At 41.0% G+C, this 23,080-nt stretch overlaps 2 protein-coding genes across 2 annotated transcripts in view; both read right to left on the bottom strand.

The window, feature by feature from the left end:
• Positions 1-9,980, bottom strand: part of POLQ (DNA polymerase theta) — a 53,037-nt gene extending 43,057 nt beyond the window's left edge. The window contains exons 1-4 of the mRNA XM_071433256.1: positions 9,782-9,980; positions 6,035-6,217; positions 5,171-5,301; positions 3,615-3,771 (exon numbers count right to left, since the gene is read on the bottom strand). Coding sequence (XP_071289357.1) covers positions 3,615-3,771; positions 5,171-5,301; positions 6,035-6,217; positions 9,782-9,980 — 670 coding nt within the window. The remainder of the gene's footprint in view (positions 1-3,614; positions 3,772-5,170; positions 5,302-6,034; positions 6,218-9,781) is intronic.
• Positions 9,981-10,985: 1,005 nt separating this feature from the next.
• METTL16 (methyltransferase 16, RNA N6-adenosine) lies at positions 10,986-21,339 on the bottom strand. Its single transcript, XM_071433254.1, has 9 exons — positions 21,126-21,339; positions 20,814-21,013; positions 17,560-17,700; positions 16,414-16,529; positions 15,492-15,634; positions 14,219-14,288; positions 13,322-13,411; positions 12,235-12,408; positions 10,986-12,144 (listed from the first exon to the last, which is right to left on the bottom strand). Exons 1-9 carry the CDS (start codon positions 21,251-21,253, stop codon positions 11,536-11,538), a joined length of 1,671 nt encoding a protein of 556 aa, XP_071289355.1. The 5' UTR covers positions 21,254-21,339; the 3' UTR covers positions 10,986-11,535.
• Between the last annotated feature and the right edge of the window lie 1,741 nt (positions 21,340-23,080).

Raw genomic sequence — 23,080 nt, 5'->3', positions numbered from 1 at the left:
AACCTCCTTGCAAGTAAAAACCCTCAGGCTTGAGAGTATCTGTAAAGGAAAATTCCAGCACTCAAATGAGCTAGCAAAAAATTTTGTTGACATCACTGTCTTAGTTAAAAACATCATTTTTTACTAATGCAGTTGTGTCAGAAAAAAAACAAGAGCAGATGTAATTACACTGGCAGAGTTTCTTCCTATTAAATTGCTCTTCATTAACCAAACCTGAACGAGTTCTACTACTTAGCTTTGGCTTTCTAATGAAAAAAAAATCCTATGTGACAGCTTTGTTGCCCTCCTACTGCCTGCAAATGACATTTTAATCTATTAACCACCTCCATCAAATTTTTAAGGTGTGTAGAAATATCTAAAAGACTAATGTCTAAAAAGGCTTCTGAATGTCAGCAGCTGGAGACACCAGACCAGACTAGAGTGTTCCCTGAGGAGAAGACACAGAGCCACTACCACTCAGGCACCCAGTGCACCTCCTGCACACATCCCAGCAGCAGCATGTACCCTTTCTGGCCAGCTGACAGGGTCCCAGGGAGATGGAGTAGGATAAAGGAAGGTTACACAAAAAAAAAAAGCAGGGCACAGAGGACACCACACTTCATTAGCTCTGCTGCTGTGGAATTTTTTTTTCCTCCCTGGTGCAGCTATGTAATATCTTTCTGGTGCGGCTAAAATAGCAGGAGCTTAAGGGCAAATGTGACCTTACATTATCTGTCTCAATGCTATTTTTCCTTCTCTTTTTTTTCTCTCCTTCCTACATATGTTCCTTCTCTCTCCGTCTGTTTTCTCCCTCCTTCTCTTTCAAGCCACTTAAGTTAGAAAAGAGTGCTGCACTGCTTCATCAGCCTCTTTTACAAACTCCCACCCATCCAGCTCCTCTGTCTTCCTCTACTTCCTCTGTTCTGTGCTTGCTTGTAAATAATGGCAATTCATTGGTCACCAAATACATATTTGTTCAGCTACCAGAAAAGGCTTCTTCCTGCTTCCCCATACAACAATCTGCCTGAATTCTCCCAGAGCTGAGACAGGACAGTTTAATCAGATACCTACCAAAGCAAAATCCATGCTAGTCACTTCAAACCTTCATCATACCACAGAGGTACTGAAAATGAGGCTACACTCAGTCTGCTATTTCGGTCTGCAAATTAGGTGTATCCCTAGAAGACAGCAGAAAAAAACCTACTAAAAAGTACCTGAGAGCTACCAGACATGTTTACTGAAGAATAACTAGGTTGTTTTAATTCCCCATCCTGTATAGAACTAAAAAGTTTTGAATGAAAAGCAGAAAGGACTTGATTTTTTTAAAATATAATTCAACTAGTAACATTTTAATTTCAAGTTTAAATTAAGAAACAAATATCACAACAGCACATTACAAATCCATTCCCAGCTGACACACTGCTGAGAAAGCAGCAGATTATTCTCCAATAATTTTCCTAAAAATTTCTTTAGCATGAGTGTCAAGAGGCTGAACAAGAGGAATATCATCTCCCATGTACCTGGATGTTCTAAACTGACACCTTATATAATAATTAGCAACACAACATTGCTTTTAAAGCAAAGAGAGCTCTGGCAGGCAGAGGATTTGAGTTTCTCTCAACAATTTCCAAAGGCAACGTGAGCTATCAGCATGGGGTTGACATCAGTAAAAGGAACAGCTCAAGCTTGAGATGGAATCCAGCCAGGATTGCAGTCATCTCCCAATAACTCATCTCAAAAGATAAAACACCCTTGTTACAAACTGGTCTAAATTTAGAATTAATTAGAAGACAAGGTACAATCTTGCAGTTTCAGACAAGCTTCCTTTGGGTGACAGCTAAACTGGCATTTTCAGTTCATACCCATACTTTACAGCTTCTATGAAAATTTACCTCCAAACAGAAAACTTGTCCATTTCCTACATAACAATAACTTTTTAAAATCAAATTTAATTTTTAAATTAATGTCAGAGAAGCATATAAAGAAAAAAAATAAGCATTTTACCCTTATTTCTATTACATGGCCATAATGGGGCATAAGGGAAATGGAGGTTTGCAGCAGAGATATTTTCAAATGGTGAAAGAAAACCATGGTGCTTTAAGGAGGAATTGGTATTGAGAACACATCTTCAAACTCAAATCTTGTAGTCACTTGGCTGCTTATATTTAAATTACTCTTTTCAAGTACATTAATCTTTGAAAGTGCAACAACATGTAGGGATGAAATGGAGGTTCCAACCAGAGGGATTTGGAGTATCTCTAGCTTCTGAAAGATGATATCATTAAACAATACATTTTAATATTCTGAGTATTCTTCCAAGGCACACAAGCCAACACAAAGTTGCTTATCCTGACCCCACTGTCTTCTTTGTGGTGGCAGTACAGCTTGCACAGTGTGGTGACATAGGATCACACTAACCCTAGCTTAAACAAGCAAAAAACCTTAAACCAAATAGCCATATATTGATATAAATAACAGGTTTTCTTCCAAGTGAAGGGATGAGGATATACATTCAAGAATCAAGCTGGACTGCAGGAGCCTTCATTTGAATGAGTTTAAAATGCTGCATAACAGTCACCACTCATCCTCCAGCCCACTGGCAGTCTCTAAAGCATTCATGGTGATTCAGCCCCTATAGAACCAGGTGTGAATGTGTTATCCCATGATCTCACACTCTGAAAAAACCTACAAGGTTTTATTTCCCATTTTCTCTCTAAAAAGCTCTTCTGGTACACAATGCAGCAGATTATGATGATACCAGATGCACACAGAACAGCAGTTTCAAAGGTGGAGGTCTCAGAGCAGTTCGATCCTCATCTATTTTTATATTCTTAAAATAGCACCCAGCTTATGTTACAGGACAGAGTGAAGATGGGAAGGATTACTGTGTAAAACATAACTGGGTATAGCTTTCTGGAGCAGAGAAAAAACGAGAAGAACAAACTTCTGATTAGAACAGGAAAGCACATCTCTCTCGAGAGTACATGGAAACATTGGGCTTCTTCAGCTTTTATCTTATCCCCAATACTTAATGAGTACTTTCATTATCTAGTGGCCATCAGGGCCACAGTGACCCAGGAGCCAACATTACAAGGACAGAGGGGTTTTGAGCAAACAAGACAGAAATGAATGGCACAGCCCTCCCAGTCAAAATGCCTACCCAGAGGAGCACTATGTATTCATTCTGCTTATCTGGATCCAGATGAGCACAGAATATAATTCCTTCTCTTCCTCAAGCTAAATGAAGACAGATCTTAGATTCCACAATCTCTGTCTAAAACAAACGAACATAACATATTCCTGAACTCAAACATGTCTCAGAACTTTGATTCAGTTTTATTAATTAGAGAACAGTTCCCAGCAATGGGAATCATTGTTAAATGCAGCTTGCCATCCATTTGAGACAAACTAAAGCCTGCAGATTCTACCTACTCATCCCAGCTGCTGAGCTACATGGAACAGTGCTGCCTGTCCTTCTAAATCCAAATAAGAGGTTCTCTGGAAGAAGAAAATTGCTGCATATTCCTATATGGTATGTCTGTCACCTACGGAACTCAGAAAATTTGAAGCATCCTATGATTTCACATGCACTCAGAATATGTAAACCCCACAATGGCCAAGCTGTAGTATTTTACCCAGTGAGTCCATTTTGTTTTCTTCTATGAGCCTATTGATTAGTCCATTGGCTTTCTCAATGGTGCAGACAGCAACATCCAGAGCAGAGAAACGTCCAGCAGGAGCCATGCTTCCCATGTAGCCTTCAACTCTCACATCCACCTCCTGGAAGAGGGCCTGTTTTCCAAGGATAAAGAACATCATGCCAAGGTTACAACTCTGAACTTCTGACCATTGCCTGCTGGAATCACATAAAGGCCTGCACTCTACATCTACAGTTTCTAGTATTTTTAATGCCAACTAATCAGATTAAAGCCATATCCCAGCCAGTTAGTGACACATCTCCCCACTGTCATTTTTTATTTCCAAAGCAGAAGCCACAGAGGACACATTGAAAGACAGTGTACATAACTGAGTAAAAGATGAGGACCCCTGCTATGTATAAGAAGATCTAATATTAAAAATGTTAAGGAACACACAGTGTAACAGTTTATAATATCAGTGGCTTATGTAAAAAGACACCTTCCTCTTGAGAAATCCTGGGCAAAAGCCAAAATGGAACTCCAAACACAGTGATGACACATCTCACACTGAAAGCCAAGAAACAGTAACTTCTTCTCTTCCAGGTCTCCTCACTGCAGTTCCAAAGTTTTGACATATCCCACAGGGCATTAAAAAAAGATACAAATATTTGCACCTCACAGGTAGGTCACCTTTTGAGTTCAAGCATGTGAAGCTGTGGCCAAACCTCTTTCCAGGAGTAGCAGAACAGAGCACTGATAGTCCTCCAGTTTTACAAGATTAAAGCAAAAACGTGTCTCCATTATCAAGCACTTCAAAGTAGCTTTGCACTTTGTTTGTAAAATTTCCTAGCAATTTGTAAAGTTAAGATACCATCTCAGTTGATGAACAACCAAACTGTCTTAACTGCTAGAAACTATAACAAACATGCAAAAATGTCTGCTGGGTTTGGATTTGGTTTTAGTCATTGTCATTAGCTAATGGCAACAATTTTTGATATGGAAGTCTTTCAAGAAAAATATTTATGTCTTGTAGAGTGTTCCCACTGTAATTTTATTTTTTAAATAGCTGGGGCAAGGAAACCAAGACATAACCATATTCTGGCAGAAAAAAAAATAGCAAAGTTAAAGTGAAATCAAATGCACAAAATTGTGGTGGAATACCCCAAGGAAAGCTAAAATATACTTTTATCCTTAAGACAGCATTTACACCTTCCCTTTGTATTTTTCCTAACATGATCTTTCATCAAAGACTTCATTTAAATTTTGTTTGTTATCAAATTGGTGAATAAATGCAAGTAACAATGTTTTAAGAGTCAAAGCTGAAATAAAATGTTTTAATCGACCCTGGAAAATTTTTCAAAGTTTACCTTTTTGGCTAAAAGTTTCATATTTTTTATGTCCAGCTTGGAGCAAATTTTAAATTATCTACAATTTCTTTTTGAAAAAACTCAGCAATTTTTTTCCCCCCAAAATCCATGCTTTTGCATTTCTGTTTAAAAAACATGACCCAACAACTACTACCCACAAATTCACCCTCCTTGAATTCTACTTACCTGCAGGTAACATTTCTTCTCCTTGGCCACAGAGACAAAGGGAAGGATGAGAAGAGCTTTCTTACGAGTCTCCAGGACTCGCTTCAAAATAAGCAATTCTGCGACCAGAGTCTTTCCAGCACTGGTAGGAGCTTGAAAAGAAAAGGGGAGGGGGGAATTAATTAATTTTTAAAGTTTAAAAAATAAATCCAAAAGCATCACAAATCTAGCATAGAAAGCAGTTACTGGAGAACTTGGGGTGGGACTCTTCAGTTGATGTCTCTCACCCACAACCACATTTGCAGTCACCCCTATAAAGAGTCAAGAAGACTAAAATCACCCACCTCTCTTCCAAGTTCTTCATCCTCTCAGTGCTGCTCTAGAACCTTTTTCCCATGAAGGGTAGACAACCAACTGTCATTTCCTACACATTTCTAGTCCACCAGTCCTCCTTCTCCTTTTGCATTACTTCCCCTCCTGCACACACACCCCACACACAATATGTGATGAAAAATGACAAATGGACTGAAAAAAAACTAATAGCAAATAATATTCTCAGAAGTATGTATATCTTCAATTGTTGGTATCATTCAGTTCCTAGCTGACAGTCTGTAATAAAAAAGAGTCACCATTAGCTGACTCCTAATTATCAACTTCTAAAGGAACTTTAACAGAGAAAATGGGGCAAAGAGTCTCTCTCCGCATCTGGAAAGGAGATCATTAAGTCAAGTTTGAGGTACAGAAATGGGACAGATCTTAATATGTCTCCAGAAGAACATCTTGACTTTTCTACCTGTCAGATCCAAATGTCTCAGCACCAGTAAGGCCTTGTAAATGGCAGTGGAAAAGGTAGGGGGGGACTGGTTTTGTCAGATGTTTGCATACCTGAGTAAACGAGGTTCTTTCCCTCCAGAACTTGTCCAAGCATCAGGCATTCTGCTTGCCATTCAAACATCTGCACTACTCCCAGACTGTGGTATTTCTCCAGAACTGCTTTGGGAAGATCCCAGCTTGCAAGGAGCAACTTGTCTGCTTGGTCTTCAGGAACATTTACCTGCTGATATTGCCCTTTGGAAGGAGAAAATAAAAATAAAATTTAAAAAGTCAAGTATCATCTTTGCATCTGAGGTCATTTAGGTTATACACCCAAATGTCAAACTTCTCTACAAACTCCTGTATTACAAGAAAAGGCAATAAACTATCTGTTTATTTTTCTATTTTTCAATATTTTGTGTGGATGGTTCACCATTTTTCTTATCTTCTGACATCTTTTTTTCAATTTTTCCTCCTGTAAGATTTTCCACATTCAATTAATTCCTTCACCAAAGTCTTGCCCTGGTATTTGCTTTTGAGACAGAGCAGCCATTACCAAATACATAGTCAGAGAGAGTTTCAGCACTCATTGATGTAATAGCATTGCAATGTATTTGCCATCTTGTCTTCCCCTTTTAAGAAGTTACTGCTACTGAAATTTCATTAATTCTCACTGATTACAGAACTGCCCAGGGTTTTTTTGTTCTACAGATGAATGAAAACCACAACCTAAAGCAAACAAGCAGCCCAAGATACTCTGTACAGTGTGTCATATTTCAGTTTATTAACACTGATAGCATCTTCACAATACTGCCAGTTCCTCTAGCTTAATTAAGTTCCTTGCTGATTATTTCTTGTCTTAGTAACCCTAAACAACTTTGTGCTGACTACAGACACTGCCTCCTCCCTCTCCTTCTCTGTTTTTCCAAGCCATTAAGAAAACTCAAGCTTTTTGTCCCATCCAGGTTTCTGATGCACAGGAATGCCTCCCCTATCACCCATAAATATATATAGTTCCAGTAAAAGCATTTTGTGAAAGACCTTGTCAAATTGAGACGAAAACCAAATAATTGTGTCTACTGCCTCTACTGCATCCATTCTTCTACTGGTAGGTTCAAAAAATTCTAAAAGAAACTTCCCACCATTGTTGACAGCATAAGGGCAGGCTAGATTAATAATATCAGCCTGCATAAGCAGCCAGCATTTCTTCTCTCATCACACTAAAAACTTCAACTGCTGCCTTGAGGTTAACCCCAATCTAGGCTGTCACTGCTGCATGATCAGTCTCCTCTACGCAGCTTTGCTTCACTTTGTGTAATCAAAGTACCATAAAATACTAAACAAAAATTTATGCACCATTGTGAGAGAACAGAAATATGCTACAAAGCAGTACAGACTTCCCAAGGGGAATTCAGAGGAGACCAGAATTGTCCATCCTAAACTGTGACTGTGGTGGGTTGACCCTGGCTGGACACCAGATGCTACCCAAAGCTACCCGAAGTCATTCCCCTCCTCAACAGGACAGGAGAGACAAAATACAGTGAAAGGTTCATGAGTGAAGAAAAGAACAGGGAAAGACCACCAAGTACCATCACAGGCAAAACACTTGACTTGGGGAGAATTAATTTATTACTAATCAAATCAGAGTAGGATAATGAGAAATAAAGCAAAATCTTAAAACTACCTACCCCCTACTCTTCCCTTCTTTTCAGGATCAACTGTACTCCCAATTTTCTTTACTTCCTTCCCCCCAGCAGCACAAGGGGACAGGGAATGGGATTAGCAGTCATTTCATCACGCATTGGCTCTGCTGCTCCTTCCTCCTCAAAGAGGAGCTCCTCACACTCCTTCCCTGCTCCAGTGTGGGGTCCTTCTTACAGGAGACAGTCTCCATGAACTTCTCCAGCTCATGTCCCCCACAGGGTGAAAAGTCCTGCCAGCAAACCTGCTCCAGCACGGACTCCTCTCTCCACAGGTCCTGCCAGGAGCCTGCTTCAATGTGGGCTTCCTAAAGGGCCACAGCCTCCTCCAGGCAACCACTCATTCCAGCACAGGGTTCTCCCCAAGCTGCAGGTAGATCTGTGCTCCACCATGGACCTCCATGGGCTGCAGGTGGATCTGTGCTCCACCATGGACCTCCATGGGCTGCAGGTGGATGACAGCCTGCCTCACCATGGTCTTCACCAGAGGCTGCAGGCAAATCTCTTCTCTGGCACCTGAAGGACCTCCTCCCACTCCATCTTCACTGACCTTGGTGTCTGCAGGCTGCTTCCACCCCATACTCTCACTCCTCCAGCTGCAGGTGCCATTGTACAGGCTTTTTTCCCCCTTAAATGCATTATCCCAGAGGGCTATTGCCATTGCTGATGGCCTTGGCCAGTGGCAGCATTGGCTCAGTTCAACATAGGGGAAACTTCTGGTGGCTTCTCACAGAAGCCACCAGAAGCTTTATAGTCCCCCCACTTGCTATGCAAATCAAATACAGTGACTAATATGGCAAGAGTTAAGATTCAGAAACATAAAAAACCCTATGTGACGGGACCTCAAGCTTTTTCCCTAGTGTTCAAGCCAACAAATTTTATGTAAAAGATGGAATGAGTAAAGGATCAGGTGATTCAGCTGTTTGGAGAATATCTTTAGATTAGAACTGAAGATGTGTTTGGAAACTTGTGGCTTAGACATCTATATACAGAAGTAAACCTGTGAAACTAACTTTTTTTTATTTACTAAAACAATGCTAAGAAACAGTCAAAATTAGGAAGACACAAATTGCTGGTTAAAAGCATTAGGTATTAGAGTTCTCAGAAGGAAAACCGTTCCAGAGTGTGGGGCCAGTTAAACACAAGAGTGCTGCTTACTGAATTGTCTTTGGGGAGCTGACTGTGGAAATGTGTACATTTCCTTGCCCCATTCCATTTGCAGAAATTGACGAAATTGTATCTTGCAGAGCATAATCACATCAGAGAAGATGTGACATGACTGGAGAAGAGACCGAGAGATGTAAATGCTTTAAAAAGTTACAGAAAAATCACAAAAGAGAAGAATCACAAAAGATGAAACTGCAATATGCTTTGTAAATATCTTGATTTAAGATGTTGTATACAATCTCGATGCTGTATACATCTTGATTTCTCTCTTGATTCAAGAGCACAATAAGCTGGTAAAATTTATGTATGGCATCTAGAAGCATCACTTAAAGTGGCTCTGTCTGGCAGCAGGAGTACTTGATATGACACCTTGCCACAAGATGTTTATACAAAATCTTGTATATTGCATACAGAAATATACTTTTTCTGTATTCTATATGTGTTCTTTGATCGATTTCTCAACGTAGGTAAACAAACCTAGCCTGGTATACCAAAGAGAACGGACGATACCGATTGCTGTGTTATGGCAGCACCTAGAGGCCAATCCAAAAATAAGGCCCACTGTTACACGGCACACAGCATGCCCCCATCTCACACCTGTGCACAGGACACACATTTCCTTATTTTCTTCCTCGATTACATAGCGAGGGGTGCAGAAAATGCTTCCATCACCACCTCGCTAACACAAGCCCGTCTCTCGGCTGAGCCGCTACCCTCCATGGGGAAAGGAAGGGCCGAAGCGCGGCCCGAGCAGCGCCGCCCTCAGGGCCGGGGCCCCGCGCCCGCAGAGGCTCGGAGGGTCCCGGGCCGCTTCCAGCAGCGCCCCGCTGCCCCGGGCAGCCCCGCTCCCCTTGCCCAACACGGCCCGACCCGCCGCGCTGCACGACCGAGGGGAGGCGGCGAGGGAAAGAAGGAGAACGGGAGAGAAGGGCAGCGCTCCCCGCGCCGGTACCTGCCGAGCCGCTGCGGCGCAGGGAGAGGTCGAGGCCGAGCGGGGGGCTCAGCACAGCACGGCGGGGAGCGGCGGGGCCGGGCGGCACGGCCCGCCCCGGCGTGCGGGAGCTGCGGCCGCCGAGCCCCGCGGCCGAGGCTGCGACGGCACCGCTCGGGGGAAAGACAACGGTGCGGCCGCCATCTTCCCGCCGCGCCATTCAAACCTGGCCCCGCCCCGGCCGACGGGAGGGCGGCCTCGGGAACAGGGAACGGGAGGGAGCACGGAACCGAGCAGCCCGGCAGGCCCGAGGCGTGCGGCCCCCGCAGAGTAAGGGCTGTCCGTGTAAAAACACCGGCGTTTGCTGAGGCAGCGCTCCGAGCGTGCGGTAACGCGCGCTGTACCGGTGAAAGGCTGAGATAATTCAATGAAGGAAGGGTCTGCTTCAACAAAACAAGGCTTACCTTGCAGGAGAGAGCCCAGAGGACAAACAGCCTCGTTTGCTGTTTCTAATGTCTCTGACGCCAAAATAGCTGTTTCAGATTCTAAAAGACTAGGACTGGTTTTACCTCTCCTCAGCAACGTGAATATGAGGAGCAGTTCTACGAAAATTCTGCAGTACCCGAAAAATGCATGTCTTTGTCCATCACCCACAGAAGTGTTAAGAAGCATTTTATATCAAAAAATAAGGTTTTTCTAAGTTGCTTTTCACTTCAACTGAAGAAAACATACTGATCTTTCCAAAAATAAGGACAGCAAAGGGTGAACATTGAAAGCAGGAGTGTGAGTATGAACACCCACAGTAATTTCCTTCTGGACACCACTGCTTTGTTTTGGGTAACACACACACCCACACTCCACTCAGAAAAGCTCTTCATGTTCTGTATCTCTCTTCAGAGAAATGGATCACAGCTTAGGAGGCTGACTTCACAGGAAGCAGGACCGGTGGTCATCATCTCAAACACATGCTCGCAGAAATTTCTGGCCCTTGAAGAAGAGCATGCGCTCTCATTCCCATCATTAAATCTTAAAATTAAATGGAAGCAAAATTCTTTAAGAATACTGCTGTCATTTCAGACAATTATATCTGAGTAAGTGTAAAGGATGGTCTAATGGAAGGGTCAACGTATTTTCATCGTCTTTAAATCAAGCAGCTCAAAAAGTTTCTTTCATTGTTCAAGTTCTGTGTTGCAGAGCCCAAGCATCAAATAAATACAACAAACACTTTTTCCCTAAAGCAATTCTTTTAATGAATTGACACTAGGAGAATGTATCTATGCTGCTACTCTGTTGACCAAAAGTTAGATACATTAAAGGGAGGAGAGGCATACATAAATCCTCGGCTAAAGGCTCTCACTGCAGGAAACAATTCCCACCAAAGACTAACCGTTTCCTGTATTAGTACTGAAAAAATATTGAAGAAAATAACTCAGTAAAGATTTCCACTTAGTAACAATATATATTTCTATTCTGCCAGAAAAAGACCAGAATAAGCATTGCTGATATTTAAAATGTTCACAGCATAAACATGTTTCACTTCAACACGTAGTTTAACAACTGCAGTATGAAATCTATTACTTCCTCATCACTTCATGTCCTCCTTACAGTTTTGAAAATCCTACTTAAAATACTAAAGGAGACATCTATCTTCATTCTACTCTTCTTTTTTTTTTTAAGGGGGAAAAGACAGGTTTTGCTATCTGAAATTTTTAATTCATTAAAAATAGTTTACAAAATCTGAGGACAGACCTACTTTACCAAAGTAGGAAAAAGAGCTAACTAGCAACCAATCGAAGAATTTGGTTCCGCAAGTACGTGCACAGCTGGTTCATCAAGTCTCTGTTCTGTCCTTCAACCCAGTGCATTTCTACTACTACATCATTTCCTTCTTTCTTCACGTTCATTAAACACTTGAAGAGAAAACCCCCACTAGTTTCTTTAGGGCCAGGCTCTTTTCCCACTGTCAGATTGCCAGCTTCCTCTGAAGGGCAAGGTTCCTCCTTCACATCACCGGAACCTCTCCCATGTGATGTTTCTCCCTGCTTTGCTTCCATCTCCTCTTCCTTCACAGGATCACTGTGCTCTTCCTTGGCAGCAGATTCCTCTGGTTGCTCATCACCTGCTGTCATCTGGACATCCTCATCAGGTGCCATTTCAGAGTCTTCAGCCTTGGGGTTTTCACAGTCCGAGTTGTTGCTCACGCTCTTCTGGCTGTTCTTTTCCTCCTCCATTGCTTGCAGAATATCTTCAGAAGCTCGAGGAAGTTCTCGTAATTGCCTTACTCTCTCTCGTTTCTTTCTCCTCAAATGAATCCAGGAGTTTTCAATGGCAGTGACAAAGAGGCTAATTTCATCTTTTCCACATGGAACACGTTTATGCTGAACCTATTGCAGAAAACAGAATTTCATATGATCCTCTCACAGTTATGATTTCAATTAGGACGTTGTTTTAACATCTAATACTTCATACTGTACCTTCAGATCAGTGAGAATCTTCTCTACCCAGGCTCTAACCACAGCAATAGCTTCTACAGCATCCCAGCCCATAGCTGCAGCTTTGACAGACAACTCTTTGACTGTAGAAGCCAAAACCATGAATGTAATTGGTTTTCGTGGTTTTTCTAATTTTCTTCTTTTAGAGGGAGGTGACTAGAAGAAGAAAGAAAGAAAAGAATTACAAGGCTATGCAGTATTAATGGGGTGACTTTTGTTCTCAGAAGACTGTGATTCCATTAGACACAAGGATTAAGAGTGTAACATAAGGCACTAAGCAGTCATTCATTTGGCACGTGCTCCACTTCACCCCCAGGAGTTTCAGACTCAAACCAGCTAACAGGATCATGCACTTTATGCTAGCCTGATGGACAGAGGGAGTTTATCTTCAGGTATTAGGCAAAAAGCTTCATTGGTTCCTTTAAACTATGAGCTCTCCATGAGCTGAGAAAGTGTGGCTGCTCTTGGGAACAGAGGCCAACTGCCAATATCCACGTTTTGATCCAACTGCACTGAAGGTTTACTTGCATCTTCCTTAAGATTTGTTATTGTCTATACCTATATTCAAATATACAAATATCCAGATCCAAAAAACCAACTGGCTCACATTTAAGGTGAACAAGCTCCACTTACATTCATGTAGGCAAGTCTGAGTTAGACGTGGTCATACCTATTTGGTAACAGAATCCACATGTTAAATTAAAACTGAGTTCTCGGAAGGAAGTTTAAATTCAAATCCAGCCCCAAACTTAGCATATTATTTTTATTACTACTAAACTATTTGAGGTATGTTACAAATGATCCTTATTTTCACTGAAAGCCACAGGAAGTTCCTACAACGGCTTCCTTTTTCCACCCTCAACAGGGGTCACTCATGAATCACATGTCACAACTGCTAACAGACTGGCAGCTATCTAAGAAATTCCACTGTCCAGTCCATACAGCCCAGCACATCCAATATTCCAGTCTGAAGAAGAACAGTTTGTATCACAGTAGTTATAGCTCATTAGCCCCTTCCTCAAGTAAGAGGCAGAGAAAATCACAGGCAAACCAGAATTAAGCTACTTACAGGTACTTGCACATCATCATAGAAACTCCAGGCCAGTGCCCATCTCATGGTGCGTCCCTGGCAGAATTCCGTGTGAGTGACTTTAGGGACCTATGCAAAGAAGCAATACATTATTTCAGATTAATAAACAACACTGTTTTACTGCACACATTTCAAAACAAGGCATATTATCTCATTATACAAATGGAGATTCTTTCTGACATGGCTCAGAGGTGTCAGGGCCCTCTCTCATTTCTCTCCTTTTACTAAGACTGAGGTGCAACAGTTCAAGGACACAGAAGGAAAATCAGATATTTTGTATCTAGCTCAGCATCTGCTTTTGGTAATTCATCTTTCTGGGAATTTATTTCACCATGCATTCTCTTCCCTTCAACTGTATACAAGGACAGATCTCACAATTATTCTCTTTGTATGGGAATTAGTGAAGAGTATGCTTCCTCCAGAAAGCCATCCAAAAGTCCTTTGCACAGCCCTCTTTAATGAGAATTTTACTTGGTGCCAGAATTGAATACAAACAAAACAACATTGCCACTTAAATCATGTTACTATTTCTTTTATCAACCAAATTGCTAGAAAGCTAGAAATTTTTTTTTGTTCTCTTTTTTTTTTTTTGTTCACTACAGCCTTATTAAGCCTATTTTAAAGCAGAAACCCTGAATCTTCTAGACTGAAGACATACTCCAACATGTGCTAAAGACAAAACTTTGGAGATAATATTTGCTAAATATCTGTCAGTTTTGAATCTACAACAGTTAAACCTCAGTTGTTTCCCTAACAAGGAATTGCAGTTCCTTTCTGTAAGGAAATAATTCAACAATAATTACCCACATACATTGAAGCATACTATATTCTGAATAGAACATAGGAAGGATATATAGGGACTCTATGCAAACTCACCCCCTGGATTCGAAGTTCTTCTTTCAGTGGTGCTAAACTGCATTTCTTACCCAACATGCAACTGTACCATCTGCAAAGCACACATTACAAAATGAAAAACCAAAACAACAACAACAAAAAAAATCATACTTAATCAGAGTGACTAGGACATAGTACAACAAAATTCAGAACAGAAGGTCCAAAGACAGACTGGACAGGGCAATCTTTTTGAGCTTTTAAGAAACACATTAGGAGTATTTAAGAAACAACATATGAACTAAAAGCAATCTTGTTTCAAAGAGTGACTTCATTTATGGGGAAGATGCTACACCTTACAAGAATTTGTTTCAACTTCTCCACTTTCTTTGGAGAATGAATCAGAACAAAAAGGAATAACCAACTATTGGCAAGTAATCATGCTCAAAAGCAGACATACTGACTATCATTTGTGCTCACTTATCCAGGTTTCCATCACATAACCCATATTTCATGAGGAAAAAAATCAGGAAAAAGAAAGGAAAAAAGTTATTTCCCACTTCGAGTGAAGCTTATCCTTCCACCCAGCTCCACATCTTCAGAATCTCCCAAACATTACTTTAGATGAAGCTCTGCTCTTCATCTAAATTATTATTCAAGCTTTACAACCCCATCTTCCACAGTTTTTGGTGACTGGATCCAAAAAAGTTTATTCATAAATATAACATATTGAAGTACAAAACTTAAGATTTCCCAGTTACCAAGGGACAGTTTTGTCCAACACTGGGGGAGTGAAAGCCTGATGATATAGTCAGAAAACTGAAGACATGCCATCTGTTTCAAAATAAGGTCAAAACAAGGTCTCACTATGGGTTTTATTGCAGCTTATGCTCACCCCAGAGAGCATTCAGTACAACAGTGTCCTATAGCAGGCAAAGCTGCAAGTTACCAAAATTCAGGCAGGAAAAGATAGAAATTTTTAGGTAATTAACAGATAACTAAGCAGTATCATAAAGCCTCTTCCATCCCAAAAATCCTCAAGAATGAACCCTGATCTGTCTCTTATCAGGTACACGTGCTAATTTTGCTGCAAGCTACAAATGTCACTTGCACAGGCTTTGTCTTCTGCCTTTAAATACCTCCAGCAATAACTTCTAATTGCTGCTCAAGAACAATTGGATGTGGAATTATCATCAAGCAAACTGAGCAGGTATCACTGGATCATAGGTACTAGAAATAACATGGTTGCATGACTTCTGCCAAAGATGAAGATAAAAGGTGTTAGTTTGGAGTTTTTTGACTGGAACAAAACACTTACCGTAACCTCTTTTTAAGTTGGAGACTATCATGAATAATTCTTTTGACAAATTCTAGTTCTCCTCCCTCAGCCATGATTTCTGTGATCCCTCCTGTATTTACAGAGCTGGGAGGGGGACGCCGTGGATTTCGAGAATTAACTCCCTGGATTAAAAAACAAAAACATTTGACATGAACATTTCATTAAATGTTATGCTGCTTTTTACACTGCTTCCTATCTTAATCTTTAGGGGAAGCAAGCACCATGACCTCTACTCATCCTCCCCCCATCAGAACCATGGATAACAAAGATCCACTCAAAATAAACATAGCTGAGTGAATTCCCCACAATCTCAAACTTAGTTAAGGTACTTGTCACATCAGGATTCTGCTAATATGAAATATGTGGTTCCAATACATGTAAGACATGCTAAGTGCATCTATGCAATTACAATCTGTAGTGCTTAATTAAATCTTAAACCTTCCTTGCTACTGCCCTGCTTTATAGATTTCTGACTATATTTAGTGGGTATTGCATGACCTGTATGACACCATCTACATGACTAAGGAAATGAAAAATACAGTTAAGCAAAATTCCAGGAACTAATTCCCCTGCACTACAGAGGTGCCTGTTATGCAGCAGGCATCTGATTTCAGATTTACCAGCTGTCTACTTTCCAAACTCATTTTCTAAGACAGTGAGAACTTGTGAAAGAATGCTACAGCTCATTCTCCACTTTAGGAGGGGTAACAGTTAAGTTTTCAGAAGTTTTCTTTAAGTTTCCTTTAGGGGCTAGGTGATGAGGAGGGAGAAGACTTAAAAACTATTCATGATGATTTGGGGTTTTCCACTCAACCTTGCATCAATTTAACCAAGAGGTTAAATTGATGCTACCTTTTCACTGACTACTGAAGTACCTATAATATGCAGGTTGTTACCTTACCTTAGCTTCCAACTGGTTAGCAAAAAAGGGGGGGTTGCACATGCAGAAATCATAAATGATCTCAGATTCCTCTTTCAGTGCATCCATTAGAAGAGTTTTCTGTGGTACCTTAACCACTATTAGAAAAAGTGAATTTGGTCAGTAAAGAACTTCATATTTTATTTAACAAGCTATATACATTATACATTGTATAAAACCAGTACTTTCTAAACAATGCTTTCTACAAAAGAGATGTAACAAATATCACCATGCAAATAAAGACTTCAGGTCAAGGACTAGCATACAAACAGCCTGTATGTTTATACACAGCAGCAGAACCACATGAATCTGTTTAAAACAACAAGGACTACCTGAGTTATGCCAAGTTCTCAAACACAACCACAAATGTGCTTTAAGCCCTTACAGCTACAGGCACTAAAGCTTCACATGAGGCCTGTTCCTTTGCCAGCTGCTTTTCCAGTGTATTGAAACACCACCACACCACTAAAAATCAGTGGCAGCAGTGATAGAAAACTCTCATTGTTCTCCACATCAAGTTCTGGATCTTCAAGACTGACATGGACAACAGATTAAGACATGTTGTTCAAATGCATGCTTCCAAAAGTTTTTATTCAGAGCTCATAAATGGACCTGATTTTTATTACACTGAGCTCCTTCAGAAAACTTTCCAAGCTCATTCCCAGACCAAGTCTGGCATGCTGCCTCTGCTACCACAGGCAATGTCAGGACTTCATTCAAGAAGTGAGGATGAGGAACTCTCTGTACAAGATACATTTTGTGGCAGCATCATGCAATTATCCAAGGGGAGCATTCCAGGTCTCCTACCAGCAGAAATAGCCCAAACACTAAGAAATACTTCAGTAACAGACAAGGAATACAGAGATAAAAACACCCCAGGGTGAATTTTTCTGACAGATTTTGATAAGGAAGAGTATTTCTCTATCCACACATCCCATGCTAGACAAGGCAGCTTTTTGGCTTAAGTAAATATTGACTTAAGTAAATATTCTACTCCAGTAAAAATAATTGAGCAAATAATTGAGTAAAAAATGTACTTGGAAGGAATACACATTCTGATATGCCACTGAACATGGCAAAAATATGCCAGAACATTCATGTGCTACTAAATACCTTATAACATTGTACCTTTTATAAGATCAGACAAGTTATTCTGTTCCACATTCTTCTTGGCATAATTGAAGCACATGTCATCCACTTCTGTTGCAAGGAAATACCAGCCATTCAAAGTTGCTCCAAGCAATGGGTATATACAGGATGCCCCTGTCCCTGCAGAAGTGAAAATCCATGAAAAAGGCAAAATAAGTACTGGTGTTATACACAGTGTGGCTGTTAACTATGTACTTATTACACCAAAAAGAACTAACTTCAAGAAAATTTATTATTAATCATCTGCTGATTATTAATCTGATTATTGATCATCTGCTACTCAATTCTTTAATGAACTTAATTTTTGTAACTTGAAAAATACCATTGTCCAATATGCACTTTTAATAAAAGAAAAAAATTAATAATCTGTAATTAATTTCTAGTAAACTATCAGCTTTGGTTTAAGCCATTTTTCTTCTATATGACAATGGTTAATTTATAGAAAGAAAGCCAAATACATTCTGGCTTTACTAAAACAAAAACCCTACCAAATAAATTTCTCTTCTGCACTTTTCTATCATCTATCACAAACAATTTACTTTGATGCATACAATAGCCACGAAAAAAAAAAATCTGTTCCACCAGACTGCCTTTCTCTAATGTTCAAAACTATCAAAGAAAGTGTCAATTAAGTATCAATTAAGATACTCAAAAAGAAAGACAGACAGATAAAAACTTGGTAAACAGAGATACTAGCAAAAAATAATCATGGCATACCAAGGTGATCAAGTTATCAATGACAACCAAATTTAGGATTAAAGGGAATGGATACAAGAAAAGGGAAAGATATCCCACCACCACAAAACTAGAGTTCAGACATATATTTAGAATCTGTTATACTGACTTATTGAAACATCAATAACTTCATCTGTCAGTACACAACAGCAAGGGGTTATTTCTAGCACTTCGTCAAGTCCCTCTTGGATGACTTCCTGCTTTTCCAAAGCTGAAACATCAAAGCTCATGCAAACTCAAACTGAAGATTTTGCAGTATGTGGAGGACTTAGAGGATCTGTCTCTTCTACCCAGCCACCTACCGTGATGAAGTTCATAGAAATCATTTTCAAAAATTAAAACTAATATCAAATGCACAGAAACTGTCTAAGATATTCCAAATTTACTAGAAGAAAGCTGCTGTGAACACACGTGTGATGATGGAAACCTAGTATCCAGCACAACTCCAGCTAAAAATACAAGTCAGTAAATTTCAGGAGAACAAAAAATCCCATTACAAAAAGAAGTCATGTTAGCTGATGCCAAGAAACATAAAATCTGATACAGTAACAGAGATTACTGAACCTCAGTTTTGAGGAATTCAGTAACTTTAAAGTTTTAATGTCAAGCATTAAAACAGGTTACAAAGGAAATTCCAACTTCTCTCAATTTCATTTTAAGCTTTCTGCAGCACAAAACAGTCTTTGAAATCAAGCCTCTGGAACTGTAAAGGAAGATTCTATTGACAAAATAAAAGATGTGAACTAAATTCAAATATACTATCACTAGTGCCTTTTAAATAATTCATCCAGAATAACCAAAGATTGGGAATCCAAATGCCAGTTTTATTATTTGTGTGTGGAAGTTCTTATGGAGCACACTTTTCTTTTATTTCCAATGAAAACCAAATTATGGCCATCAGTGTACATCTCATAAATTCACACCTCTACTGTTTACATTTATCTTCTGCCTAATCTAGATACCATCCTGATATAACCCAATAATCCAGACTGAAAGTAGACAGTATCATCCATCTACTGATGCTTGGTCCAACTTAAAAGACATTTTGTTCTCAACAATAAACAAGAAATCTTTGACCATCTACAACCAAAACACAGCTTAGCTGGCATTTGCCCTAGTTTCTAATTTGGCCTCTTTTACAATTCAGCTCACATATATAACTGCATTGAAATAAATTAAAATAAAAAATTTAAAAGGACATATCATTCACTTATCAAATACACCCATAACAACAGGAAAAAATGTCATGTGAAAAACACCAATCACTTGTTTTTAAAATTTTAAAAGTTTAATAGTAATAAAATGGTTATAAAATAGTAATACAATTTGAGTAATAATAATTTGGACAACTTGAATTAGGACAATATGAGACAATAGAGACAAAGAGTTATGGATGTCCGGGTACCTTTTTCTGGGCAGCACAAGCCCGAAAAAGGACACCCGTTAACAGAGGATTAACCCTTAAAAACAATAGCCTGTTGCATATTCATACATCTCATACATGATGCATAAATTACATTCAGACACAGGATTCTGTCTGGTCATCATCACCTTCTTCCTCTGAATCCTAACAGCGCCTTCGAGGCAGGAAGAAGTTCATTTCTTCTGATAAGAAGGCAATAAATTCTTTTTCTCTGAAAGATTTAGGTGTCCTATGGCTGCTATCTCGCTGCGAGTGCCTCATTCTTTTCTTAAAAAAAAATCCCACTTACACAGTTCTTATTTTAACTACAAAAGTTACCTTTTAACTACAAGATTACATTTATCATATTATTAAAATGTTAATGCAGCACTAGTAATCAGTACATCAAAATACATACAGTAAATATCTTTGTAGAGCCATTTAATATGCACTTGGTTGGATAAACACTGAAATTAAATTAGTTCCATAGGCATATTGATGTTAAAGGGCACATTCCTTGGAACAATGGAAATGTTCAAACACTCAAACAAATCTCTCTACCACTTACCACTTCCAAAGCTTGAGTCAGGATCAGGTGCTGTCTTTCCCAATTAGTACATGTGTGTTGGTGCACTTTTTTTTGACTGAAATTCCCTTGTCACATGTCACTAAGTGGAGCACTAAAAAATATTGCTATGCAACTCACAAACTCTCTGGTACAGACATCCAAAAAAAAAATTAATAAATTAGCGGCAAGACACAATTGGCTAGTTAGAACACTGAGGAGAAACACTTTATAGATCCTTTAGAATGAAATTTTTGCCTGCATTTCTAGAAGCACAGCACACAAAGCTGCACTCAAGTGAGTTCGAGGCCCTAAAGAGCCACGTAACTGCCTGCCACGATGCTCCTGTTTGTGCAGAGCAAGGCTGCCCACCCAGCAGGCACATGAAACACCTGTGGAGCTCAGACTGCTCCCACCACAGCCAGCACACCTCAGATCTCTTTGTTCCTCAAACCTGACGTTTTCCCGTGCAACAAATTGTACCTGCTACTTTCGCTGATGGTGAATAAGGATTTAAACATTTAGCTTTACCTATGTCAATGCCTCGTCTCAGGGTTTGCTTGTCAGCATCCCGGTGGCCGATGAGATCCTCCACCCAGTGGATGTAGTTCAGCCTCAAGGGGACGGTGGGAATGAGCCTTTCCACGGGGATATCGATGGTCAGCCCGAAATCCTCCTTCAGCAGGGTGCACGTCAGAGCCCTCACGGCCTCGGGATCCTTGAAGTTCAGGCTGAAAGGCACACGCGGAGCTCTCAGGGGTGCCCGGGGGCGGACACACCGGGGGCGGACACAGCAGGGGGACACACCGGGACACCCACCCGCCGCATCCCGCCCGGCCGTACCTCACCCTGCCCGCCAGGGTGGTCTGCACGTGCTGCTGGAACTCGGGGTACTTGCCAGCCAGGTAGGCGAAGTCGGGGGGCTTGTCCTTGTAGCGGTTGCGGGCGTGCATGGACTTGTTGAGGGCCATGTCGGGCCGGGATGTGCCGGGAGTGGCGGGAGCGCGGCGCGGGATCACGGCCGCACCCCCGCGCGCCGGCCGGGCCCGCTCCCAGCGCGCACCGCGGCCCCGCGGGCCGTACCAAGGCGCGGCGGCCGAGGGGGGGACAGCCGGGCGTTCGGAGCAGCGCCCGCCGCCGCGGCGAGCGAGGTGCCACTGCTGAGGCAGAGAAGTGACCAGCGCGGCTCCATAGGATCCCGGAATGTCATGGGTTAGAGGGGACTTTAACGATTATGTAGTCCCAGCCCCGCTGCCAAGGGCAGGGATACCTCCCACTGGAGCGGGTTGCTCAAAGCCCCGTCCAGCCCGGCCTTGAACGTGGCTATGGTTACCCCCACAGCCGCCAGTGCCTCACCACCCTCACAGTAAAGAATTCCTTCCTAATATCCAGCCTAAATTTCCCCTCTTTCAGTTTATTTCTTGCCCTATCACAACAGTGACGAAGAGTCCCTCTCCAGCTTCCCAGTAGCCCCCTTCAGATACTGGAAGCTTGCTGGGAGGTCTCCACAGGAGCTTCTCCAGGATGAACAGAGCCGATTTTCTCAGCCTGTCCTCGTACGGGAGGTGCCCCAGTTCTCTCATCAACATCTTGGCCTCCTCTGGACTTGCTCCAACTGTTCCATGTCTTCCTCATGCTGCGGGACCAGAGCTGGACCCCATACAGTTAAAATGTAAATGTTCTATATACAGGTATCATTGCTTCAGCGTTAGATGTTCAATGAGTAATGGCGACAAATCAATGAAATTACATAAACAGTTGTGTTTCTCTGGGGGCTGCTCTGTCCATGCAGCAGCATGAGGAGCCTCCAGTCCCATTTTCACATATATTACCCACCCAAGTCACCTTTGTTACCTTGAAGGAATCTTCAGCATTCTCTGAAACACCTCATAGCCATGGATTTCTGTAAAATTCCTGCATGAAGCTGTTAGTACAGGATTAAATGTTTCTGAAAATCACGTATAACTAGGCCAAAAGAATGCTTGGTATTTGGGATAGTTTAGCAAGCTAGAATGTTTACAGTAACGGGGATCAGTATTTAAAGTTTCTAAGATACCTATAGGTAAGATTCGTACATGTTCATACAAGCTCAGGCTAAGCTCTAATGAAGCAGTATCAATAAGGCTGTTATAGTGATTAGTGCTACAGCTGAGATTGTGCACTTTGAACAAAACCACGGAGCTAGATTTGGGTTGCTAATACCCCTAGTTCCCGTGTGCCTCAATAAAGCACCTGCATATCATCTGTCTGTGATTACGTGTGCTCCCAAACACTAACAAAGCCACTGGCAACCCAGCAGTGGCCTGGGGCCTGCTGCTTGTGGCTTATCTTGTGCCACAAGCTTTGCAACACATGGATTTTAAATGATGTATTGAACAGTTTGAGATGGGGAAAAAACTCCAAGGCTTAGACATCACACCTGGAAAAGATTTCCGAGAATTTCCCCACTTCAAGCACTTTGAATATACCGCATGTACTTCTAACAATTATGATACTGTTGTGTTTGGTGAAAATAAATTATGAAAGAAAAAGTGTATTACAGTGAGCTTTGTACTGCCTCTGATTAAAAAAAAAAAAAAACTAAGCAACAACAATATCATCCTCAATTAAAATAAGATGTAGGCATAGCAAAACAGAGCCTCAAACTGGGAATTAAAACTGATGTCAGTTCCTGGCTTTGTCACTGATGGTCAGGAGCTTCCATGTTTCAAGCAGGAAACTTTCAAGTAGAATAGGAATAGTCCTTCCTTATTTAACATAGTGCTCTGGTTCCTCAGACAAAAACACGTAAGATTAAG

Source organism: Agelaius tricolor, unplaced genomic scaffold, assembly GCF_023055355.1.
Source record: "Agelaius tricolor isolate 1412-34295 unplaced genomic scaffold, bAgeTri1.0.p SCAF_9, whole genome shotgun sequence".
NCBI lineage: Eukaryota > Metazoa > Chordata > Aves > Passeriformes > Icteridae > Agelaius > Agelaius tricolor.
The sequence above is the reverse complement of the archived record's forward strand: the minus strand, read 5'-3'. Positions and strand labels throughout refer to the sequence as shown.